Below are 10,925 nucleotides of genomic sequence, written 5' to 3' on the forward strand. Positions count from 1 at the left end.
TTTCAAGCTTTTTTCTTCCTCTTTTCACTCACATCATCTTTAGTTCTTAGTGTTTAATGCACTTGGATGAAAACTGATCTGTAGCAAATCCAGACTTTTTAAAGAAGAGATGATATCCTCTTGCAGTTCCTACTTTCTTTATACTCGCCTTTCTGCTTGAATTGGGCAGGGAGAGCAAAATGGTCTTTAACTGACAGCCTGCCTTTTCCCTGGCTTTCCATTTTCTCCCTCCTTTCTTTTCTTTTTACAGCCTGACAAAGGCAGTAGAGGACTTTGCAGAGAGCAGTTTCTTTGGTCAAAGGAAATGGTAGAGGAGGAGTGGAGCAGGGAGAGAGGAGGTGTATCTGTCAGAGTGAGGCTGGACTGAGGGGGGGGCACAAGGGAGAGGAAAGGAGAGGAAGGGGAGGGGACTGTGCTCCCATTCACATTGGCGGCATTTGGCTCGAGAATAAGCTGCTTTTTTTTCTTGGGTAAGAGAAGTTTTCCTCTGGAGGGTTGGTCAGAAACGAAGCCAGGAGAACAGGAACATAGTGAGCACTGGAGCCGACTTAAACCTGAGACGCTGAAGGAGTTGAGGCTGGATGATAAGGAGGAGCAGGGCAGCAATGCAGGGAACAAACTGGGGTAAGAAGCTCGGAGGGAAGGAGGGAAGTTGACTTTATACTTTGGCACTCAAGGTGACGGGGATGTTGGGTGATAGCAGTTTCTGTTTCATTCACTGTTTGTCACTGTAAATTCTTCATCATAAAGGCGTGTAAATGAGGTTTATTCCACCATAGTTGTGAAAAGAAATGTTCACATTATTGATTAGTCAGTTAGCTGATCATCTGAAACTGACCTGTTTTGTTAATCATTTAGTCATTTATCAATCAAAATGCAACAGTTTCTGTTGCAGTTAAATGTACGTTTCTGTTTTTTTTTTTTTTTTATTTTTTTTTGTCATATATGATCACTGAGTCTGCTCTGTTGATCATGCACTGTTAATGCTCACTGAATGAAACAAAACGTGACAAGCTGAGACATTAATCCAGAAGTGTGTGAGAAGAGGCCTGTGCTCTCTCTCAGTGCTGTATAATCATTGACAGCGTTCAGTGCATCATTCAAACAAACCTGCATGTCCTCATGAGAAATGCCTGTATTGTTAACTGGTTCACTTGTCTACGAGTTGCCACTTCTATTTCTCCAATGGGACTGCTTAGTCTATAAATGTCTGTGCACTTAATGAGCAAAGAGTTAGTGTTTTTCAGTGTATTTAGCCATCATTTAACCAGGAAAGTAACTGGGAATAAAAATTCTGTCTAAGAAAGGCATGGATTAGTTAGTCGATAAAAACATACAACAATATTTTTTGTTACCACTTGTTTTTTTTTTTTTTTTGACAGCTGCTTCTCTCTGCCTTATATTTGCATAAACTGAATGTCTCGGTCGGACAAATTAAGCAATTTTAAGATGTCACCTCATGTGCTTGATCCTATTTCAGACATTAATCGACTTAACAGTTAATCAACAGTGAAATAATTGTTGGGAATATTAACTTTTGACATGGTGACTGTGGTGCCTGCGAGGTGTCTGCCTGTGGAAAGGTAGGTTGTCTACAAAACTAAAATAGCGTTGTCACACTTTCCCTCTATGTTCCAGTTTCTAGAGAGAGAGAGAGAAAGAGAGAGAGATGGAGGAAGAATAAGGAGATGGGGGGGGGGGTGTTAGAAAGACAGAGAGTGGGACTCTTTCTGAAGTGTGGGCACAGAGAGATGGAGAGTGGAGGAGGGGATCTCCAGACTCATTTGTTTGTGCCCTCATGCAGAAGTTCCCTGCTGAAAACCGAAACACCCTCTCCTTTACTTCACTTCTTTCTCTCCACATCATCCTTGTGTCAGAAGTGGAGTTGCTCTCAGATGAGGGCCAGTGTAACACCGCTTACTGTTTTTCTTTTTCTTCATCCCCAGAGTCTGCACTTCACATGGTGTGGGGAATATTTTTAGACTCTCACCTCTGTGGCTGTGAATGTGTGTTTATGGCGTGGTACTAACAAAGGTGGATTTAGAGCAGGCTCTTTCAGTTTCAAAGCAGGGTTGTGTGACGTTGCAGTCTTGCAGGGCAGGACCAGTAAACCTCGTATACTGTATCTTTGTAATATGGGCTCCATTAAAAAAACAAAACAACAACAGGCGTTTATACTGTTTGTTTTTTTTAATTGCCAATCTCAGATGCAGCCAGATGAAAGGTTTCCCCCGCATGCCAATGAATGTCATTGTATTTAGACTTACTGCTGTATGTGTAATGAATACACCACTGTGATTGGACTGACCTGACTGCCGGTTTGAGTGGGCTGTTTCGGAGCAGACTGCAGACTCTGTTTCACATTTCATACCCAGTCAGTTCTGATGATGTGGTAGACTGGAATCTCAGCAAGAATTTTTAGATGTATTGATCTCAGCGTATAGATTTCTCATCCCTGTTAATGGCTCCTGTTTTACAGAAGAAATAAGATCTCACAGTCTCAAAGCAAAGGTGGCTGTCTGATAGCTGTAGCTGATAGCAGAATTAAAATATGTGGATTTTTATTAGATTTGATTTCCTTTTTCCTGGCAAAGGAAGTTATTTAGCTTAATAGCAAATGCATAAACAGTTGGAGCTGTAGTTCTTAAAATGTCTTTAAAAGTTAGTTCTTAAATATTAGGTAATTAACAACTTATTTTATTTAATGGTTGAAAATATAATCCAAATAGACTTCAGACTCGACTATATTCTGATAACTGATCAGAGGAAGGATCCCTCTTCCAGGACAGACAGTCATACAAGAGATGTGATGTGTACAAGTAAAGTAAAGACCAACACATGAACAATTTTTATGGACATCCCGGGCCACAAAATTATAGATTGTAAACAAATACGAAGAATGTTGAAACTATGGTTTTAATCCACACAGTTTTATTCAGAACGATCATATTTCAGTTGCAGATTTGCTCTATGCTGCTTCTTTTACCTCTACAAGTATTTCGAGTGGAAATAAAACCTGAAGCTTTGGTATGACAGTAGATTCTCAGAGCAGCAAAATGCTTGATGATGCAGGAAAAATATTACTTGAAATTACCTCCCCCGAGCTGTGGCATGTGAATGATGAGACATCAGAAAAACCATGGCTGTAGAATCACACACTGACCAATGCTCATTGTGCCCATGTTTACACTGAACTCTCATTAGCTGGTGTGCCCGCACATTCCTCCAGCTGGAGGAGTGACCAACCGACCGAGTCCGTCTGTCTGCTGCTCGACTGAGGGCAGAGACATTAAGACCTTGAAGGGTTTTCCCAGACAAAAACAGTCTGCTCACAGTCAGTCAGCTGACACTGTAGACGATATCATCTACATGCTGGGCAGTGTAGTTTTTATTGTGCATAAGTGATGTACATGTATTATTGTTGCAATATATCAGTCCTGAAGTGATTCATTTATTATTTCTGTTGAGAGAAAAGAGTTACTGTTTACATCACTTTAACATTGGCCATTCACTACATGTCTTTATCTAATACTATAGAAAATTGATGGACAATGGATTGTTGATCAGCCAAAACAATTGATTTGAAGTCATTTTGGGAAGTTGCAATATGCATTTTTAAAGATTTTCTGACATTTTTCTGACCAAATATTTAAGCAAATCATCAAAATCAATCAATCAATCATCAAAAAATTCTCAGCAGATCAATTTATGATGAAAATAGTGACTTGCAGCCATAACATTGTCATTGATCCACCCACCAGTTGTTAGTTGTTAATGCCCATTTATCTCCCATTAGGAGAACTGGGAGTGTATGGAAGTTTGTCAGAGCTATAGAACCAATTAAGGCTTTAACATGCTAAGGAGGGGTCCTGGCCTCCCTGTCAGCCCTCTGACCCACCCCTCCTCCCCTCTTTTTCCCTCCTCCCCTCTTTTTCCCTCCTCTCCTTTGCAGTGTTTGAGGGGCTGGTCACTATGGCAACAAAGGGGAAACTAGGACTGCATGAACATGACGGGGGGCTTTTAAAAACAGTATGAGACCCCCATGCTTTCCTCAGTAAGAATCCCTGCATAGTTTCAGTCATCTTGAGTCCAGAGGGATTAGAGCTTATTCACTTATCTGGAGAGAGTTAGAGGGCAACAGAGGGACTTCCCCTGACCAGAAACACTGATCTGAGCAAAGCAAGCACAAGGACAGAAACTTAAGACACTCAGAGAAGGTACAAGGTGTAATTTACATAAACTAACTTATAAATATTTTGGTTAGTTTTTACAAGAACCAGAAGGTAGCGTAGTTCCTTGTGGCACACTATATGTTCAAATGTCTGTGTAGAAAAGCATGAACTTCAACCAAGAGTGTCTAAGAGTTTGCTTTTAGAGGACCAAGAGTATGAGTATATAGCCCATCAAGCATGCACCCCTTTATGTTAGTCTGAAGACAATTAAAACATTACCGATTCATTTGACAGTTATTTTACACATCATAACTTCTCAGAGTCTTAAAATGTCTTGTATTGTTTGACTAATTGTGCAAAACCTCTAGATATTCCATTTACAACGATACATGACAAAGAAAACCAGCACATTCTCTCAATTCAGAGCCTGGAACTAGAGGCATTTTTCATTTTTGCTTGAAAAATGACTACAATTAGTTACTAAAATAATTGCAGGTTATTTTTATATTAAACTAACCAGAAGGAAACTTAATCACTCAAATCACTGGCAGAGTTTGGTTGGATCTTCTGTGGTTTCAGACTATTTGTGTAAAGAAATATCATTTTGAGAATGAGGATTTTCTCTGACAGCTGCAGTTTGTAACAAACTCCAGACGTTCGCATCATCATCAGTCTCATTCCTCTGCCATTCAGACAGGATTATGTGTAATAAATATCGTCATGGACTAATTAGCTTTTCTCAGTGCATAGAGAAATCACATAAGATTAATCTCTTTGGAACCGTTAAGTCTGCCTCCCCAACACCACATGTTGCTCCTGCTGCCATTAACTTAAGTTTTCCTCTAGACCAACACTGATGCAGTGATTGAAGTATGCAGTATGAATCTTTTAAAGGCACGCTGACACGCATTTTAAACTCCATTACAAACTGCATTAGCAGACTTAAGAGAATCAATGGACAGTGCATTTCTGGTCTCAGAAACTGCAGAAAATTTATAATCTAAAATCCATTTGGTCACTCTCTCATGGGAGAGGAAGAGAGCAAATGGATTTTAGATTATAATTTTCTGCAGTACATTTGTTTGACTTTCTGATACTAGTACAGTAATGCATCAGTGCTGAGATGAATACTTTTTTCTTAAAGCTGCACCACCTCTGACAAAAAGCATGCTATTTAAAAAGTATCTCGATAAAAGAGAAGGTATTGATCACAGCAGAACAGCTGTTAATTTCTTTGTAATTTCACAGCTTTTATCACAACAACATATTGCAGTACCAGATTTGTCCTGCTCAGAGAGTCTAAGCAGGGCTCAGCCAGAGTTTGAGGGTGCTAATTAACGTGTGTTAATCACAGTTAAATCGCAGTTGTAGCCTTGTAGGCTCAGTAAACTTGGCAGGTTGGAAAATGACTTGGCATGGCCCTGTCCTGGCCGGTGGAGGCTAGAAATGTGTCTGGCCAGCGTGCCTGCTGTCAGCTCTTCTTTCACCTTATTAGCCATCCTCCCCTAATAACTGCCAACATGGACAGTCATCTTCGCCCTCTTTCTCAGGTCTGTTCATCTTCAGTGAGTCAATAGGGAGGTTTAGTAGGTTACAGAGTAGGTGAATCAAGAGGGAAAATCCTGGATCTAACTTGTAATAATTACACTTAATTAATCTGTAAAGTGCCAACTTGTGAGTGAGCAATCAGACACATTTAACAAGTGACATCCTCCTACTTACAGCCAGCTTTTTAAGAGCTCTCTCAAATGATTTATGCTCATATTGTCCATCCTTTTAAGAAATCCTTACAGTTTATTAACATGAACAACAATTTAACATATTTATAATGTTTAAATGAATATATAATTGGGGTGAAATAAAAGGAAATTGGCTGAAATAGAAACTGAATTCTGCTGGGAGACATCCTGCTATTGGTAGATGAGGTACATCAGAGAAATCACACGATAAGATAAGAATTTAGCACCTCACTTGCAGCTAAGATGCTTTGACAGATAAAAGTAATGCCAGATTTATTCTTGTTTTTGCACCTGATAAATGTCAAGAAAAAAGAAAAAGTGGTGTGACATCCTATCAAATGTTAGAAAGTAAATAATCAACTAAAACTCTAATGTTGTTAACTGTCCCATGTTAGCTGAGACCCACTCAGTTCAGCTCCTGTACTACAGTCGTCAAGGTTCTACTTTTAGCCAACGTAAGAGACCTCTCTTTCATTTAAAAGCATTTTTAAGTTGAAACAAGTTTGATGAATAGTTTTTACACCTATGTTTTTGCGCTGCAGTAAAAGTGGAGGATTTTTTACTTTTTTACAAAAACAGGCCCAGGTTGTTTTGTTTTGCAACAGAGCAGATATTCACAGACAAAATGCTAATGCTAATCCCTCATTCACATCCTCTTGACTTGCTGGACAAGAAACTCAAGACAAGGACACGCCCGTCAGTCGGATATCCTCATACTCTCTTGACTCACCATGATGATGTTTTTAGAGCACAAGTGGCTCTGCTGTTAGTGTTGGTGTCACTGCACCATGACTTCATCATCATGCGTCCTGTTGTTCCATTGTTCTCCACACACTCAGCACTCAACTATTCACCATCCACAGGGACAAAGTGCTGATTTCATAGTATGCCAGTTGTAGTGTCAATATTTACCATCCGTCCTGTGAGAGAGCGAGGGAGTGAAAAAGTATGTATGTCAGTTCTTGTGCCTCTTACACTGTTAGTTTATTTCTCACAACTATATATTTTTGTGTACTGTTGGGAGTTATTTGGCAACTTTCAACACCAGTGGCCAAAGTACCACAGCAAGTTCAGCCTGTCTCCTCTCCTCTTCTCCTTTGGGGTATTACATCCACTGTTATGAACTGTTAGTTATTCCTAAGGCTGATAAGATCTGTGGAGACAGTAGCCTTTGTCGCTGTCAGGGAAAATACCAGCATGTTAGAAGCCATTTTACATCTCAAATGAAAAGAGACCCTTTTCTTCTGCTGCCTCATGCCTCACAAGCCGAATGCCTCCGGTCCTGTTTGTGCTGCTTGAATAGGTTTAATGAATGGCCTGTTCTGGTTCTCTGTGTGTGGGCTGCCGTGGACTTGTGGGATATTTGTATGCTTCAGTCTACTGTATATCATTTTTGCTTTGCCTCTGTCATTGTCACTGAGTGTTTTTGACATAAAAAATTCCTTGAAAGCACCCTCCTGCTGAGATTTAAAAGCTAGGATCTGGCCTTATCAGCATCTTGAAACATACCAATTCAACTGGTATTTAGTTTCCTAGATAAGGTGAGCAAAGACACAGGTCTTTGTGTCAGCCGTGTTGAAACACTGTTAACACTGCTTTGACAGGAAAGTGTTCAAATACCATGTAGTTTTAATGGTCAGCATTCAAAGACAAAGTAGTTTGCACATGAATATGTGTGACTTATGGACACCTGTCCTCAAGGACCTGAGACTTTTTAAGACTTGAAACTTTTCTTTGAATTGTCTCATCAAATAACTTGACACTCGTCTTAAGATTTGTCCTTAAGGACTTGAGGCTTGATATTAGAAAACTTAAGACTTGACTTGGGCTTGTCCCAAATGACTTGAAACTTGACTTTAGACTTGTTATTGCAGGACTAGACATGGAATCATAAAGGACTTGAGATTTGACTTGAGACTTATCATTAAAAGACTAGTTGAGTTGGACTTTTCCAAACAACTTGAGACTTGACTTTAGACTTGTTATTGCAAGACATAAGACTAGACATGGAATCTTTAAGGACTTGAGATTTGGCTTGACTTGTCTGAAATGATTTGAGCCCTGACTAAAGACCAGCTTGAACAAGACCTGAGACTGAACTTGGATTTGTTCTTAATGATTTGAAACTTGACTTGGAATTGACTCGAATGACTCAGACCTGCTATTACAAGACTTAAAACTCAACTTTAACTCGTACCGAGGGACTCAGACCAGGACCCACAAGACTAATTAAGTAAGTAAGAGAGAGTACCAGTGTAAACATGTATTGAAATATCTTTGTTATTTTTCTCTCTCAGATCAAGTGACCCCTCTGAGCTGCCACCATGGCTCTGGTTCAGGCTCTGCCCATATCTGCTGAGCCCCACAACCCAGGCCTCAGTGGAGGAGCCCGTAGACGACACCACTCTGGCCCCTCACCCCCCATCAACGCCCCACCACCCTCCACTCTGGATCACATGGGTTCTGTCGGCAGCCTCATAGCCGCGCGCCCAGGCCCCTACGTGGACCACCGCTCTGGTGTTGAACTGGGAGTAAGAGGACGACGGCCCACGCCGGGAGCTTCCTGTCTGGGCAGTGAGTCCCCCCAGGACCCTTTACTGCGGAACATCCCACCACTGAAGAAACAGAGCTCCACGACGTCCAACAGGGGGCTTGAGAAGGAGAGCGGGAATGGGAACTACACCTATCTGAACGAGGACTACGTAGGTGACTGGAATGAGAACCATGTGACACCTGCCAGCCCGGGGAGCGACGCAGACGAGATTAAAGAAGGATCAGGGCTGAATGGGAATATGGGGGGACCGCCTCCAAAACTGATCCCTGTGTCAGGAAAACTTGAGAAGGTGGTGATTAAATTACTTTGAGTTTTCTGATAAATAACTGTATCATAATAATGTAATTTTATATAGGAATATCTGTCTACTCCAAGACATAGTATATTTTTTTGAAATTCTATTGAGAAGCTGCCCACAGTACTAATCCTACAGTACTCACTGATGTGCAGCCTTGCCCACAGGAATCTAAGATGGTATATTTATATTTAACAATATTTATTAAGTATTTCTATTGTACATCAGTGCAGATATTTTATCTGATTTTTTTGGTCACATTGCTCAGCCCAACCTGCCTCTCAACACTGGTCCTGTCCTGTTTTCCTTCTCTAGAACATGGAGAAAACAGTGCTGCGGCCCACTGCCTTCAAACCTGTCATTCCGAAGAGTCGCACCTCCATGCAGTACCTCTCCCCTCGCCATTGTGCCAACGTATCAGAAAGCCAAAACAACCTGAACCTGCTCAGCCCCACCCACAGAGAGGTGTCGCCCTCCTGCTCTGAGAAACGCAGCTCGTACAGCGGGGCCCGTAACAGTGGCGCTGCCGGCAGCAGCCAGTCCTGCTCCCTGTCCGACTCTGGACGCAATTCCCTCTCCAGCCTGCCGCCTTACAGCGGCGCCGGCTACAGCCTGGCGTCAGGAGAGGCCTCTGCTGGCCACCTGGAGCCCCTGAAGAGCGCCCCACCGGTCAGTGCACATGGACACTCCAACTCAGACAGCGGGCGCTCATCTTCCAGTAAGAGTACAGGCTCCGGATCGATAAGTGGCCGGGGGCAGCCTCTGTCCGACAGCGGGTCCAGCGGGCGTTCCCCCGGCCCCGTGGAGGGTTACGAAGGGGTGGTGAGAGACCTGGAGGACAAACTGAGGGAGAGAGAGCTGGAGCTACAGCAACTCAGAGACAACCTGGATGAGAATGAAGCTGCAATTTGTCAGGTGGGGAGAAAAGAACAGAAAAACATCTTTTATTAACTTGACATTTTGGTTTGTACTGCAAATTCTAATGGATTTGCACTTTGTCATTCTCTCTTGTCTTGCAGGTGTATGAGGAGAAGCAGAAGCGCTTTGAACTGGAGCTGGAGGAGCTGAGGCAGGGCTGTGCCACCAGGATGCAGGTAGCCTCGCAAAAGGCCCAGCGCGCCCAGCAGGTGCTTCAGTTGCAGGTGAGAACATCTGACAAAAGGCCTATTTGTTTTCCTACAAACATGCAGTGACCGCTAACCAGAACATACTGATAATCAGCCCTGCAAACAAGCATCAGGTGCTGGCCAGACAATCTTACTTAGGAAGTCGAGAAAGCGGGTAGGTTCTTAAAATGCTCAAAAAATAGATATTTGAACATCTGCAATTCCAAAACAACAGGCAGACATTATCTGTTAAGGAAGGCCGATTGAAACCTCTAGAACAGCTGCTTATGGACCTTTTTCTGACTGTTTTGCCAACTGTTGCGTCCAAGCTTAAGAATTAACTTTAAGTACCGGTGCCAGACAAAGGCCTAACAGCTTTTGTGTGTATAATATATTTAAGTACATAATATTATTTGCATGGGTTAAATTTTGATCCCTCTCTGGTATTTTTTCAGTTTTTGTTATTACTTTGTTTCTTCAAGTGGTTGCACAGTGTAGTTGGTTGGTATAGATTCTGATGTAAAGCCTGCATACTCCATCATCTTTTTTTTGTCTTTTTTGTATTGTTCTGTTCGGTAAAATGTTTTCAGGTTTATCAGCTCCAGCAGGAGAAGAAGAAGCTGCAGGAGGACTTTGCTCAGCTTCTGAAGGAGAGGGAGCAGCTAGAGGAGCGCTGCACCTCCTATGAGCACGAGAAGATCCAGCTGGGGCCTCGGCTGGAGGAGACTAAGTGGGAGGTGAGCAGCACTACAGGGGTTTCTTAAAACTGATGCTGACATTTTATAGGTATATTAATCACCATGGTAAAAAGAAAGGGTTTGGGCTTTCTGTTGTTTTAATAATTAATGAAGAATAATTTCAACTAGTCTAAAGATGTTAGGTGCTCAGTGTTTTCAACGCCCGAGACTGGCTGGCTGACCATTGTCAGGAGGATAAGAGTTTCACCTCAGCTCCGTTAATTATTCAGCTGTTGTTACAGGCTCTGGCCGACGAGAGAAACATGATCACTATGATGCAAACATCTTTGGTTACTGTGTTAAATTCAAATACTGTTCAGTT

General features: G+C 41.9%; 1 protein-coding gene across 2 annotated transcripts in view; it reads left to right on the plus strand.

The window, feature by feature from the left end:
* LOC108894820 (leucine zipper putative tumor suppressor 2 homolog) overlaps positions 1 to 10,925 on the plus strand; it is a 30,638-nt gene that overhangs the window by 16,586 nt on the left and 3,127 nt on the right. The window contains exons 1-5 of one of the 2 annotated variants that reach the window (XM_018693437.2): positions 327 to 624; positions 8,209 to 8,754; positions 9,076 to 9,675; positions 9,780 to 9,902; positions 10,457 to 10,603. In XM_018693437.2, the coding sequence (XP_018548953.1) occupies positions 8,236 to 8,754; positions 9,076 to 9,675; positions 9,780 to 9,902; positions 10,457 to 10,603 (1,389 nt within the window). In that variant the 5' untranslated portion in view covers positions 327 to 624; positions 8,209 to 8,235. Of the gene's footprint in view, positions 1 to 326; positions 625 to 8,208; positions 8,755 to 9,075; positions 9,676 to 9,779; positions 9,903 to 10,456; positions 10,604 to 10,925 lie in introns of those variants that run through there. The other variant, XM_018693436.2, reaches the window with a different exon arrangement.

Source organism: Lates calcarifer, linkage group LG23 (genome assembly GCF_001640805.2).
Source record: "Lates calcarifer isolate ASB-BC8 linkage group LG23, TLL_Latcal_v3, whole genome shotgun sequence".
NCBI lineage: Eukaryota > Metazoa > Chordata > Actinopteri > Centropomidae > Lates > Lates calcarifer.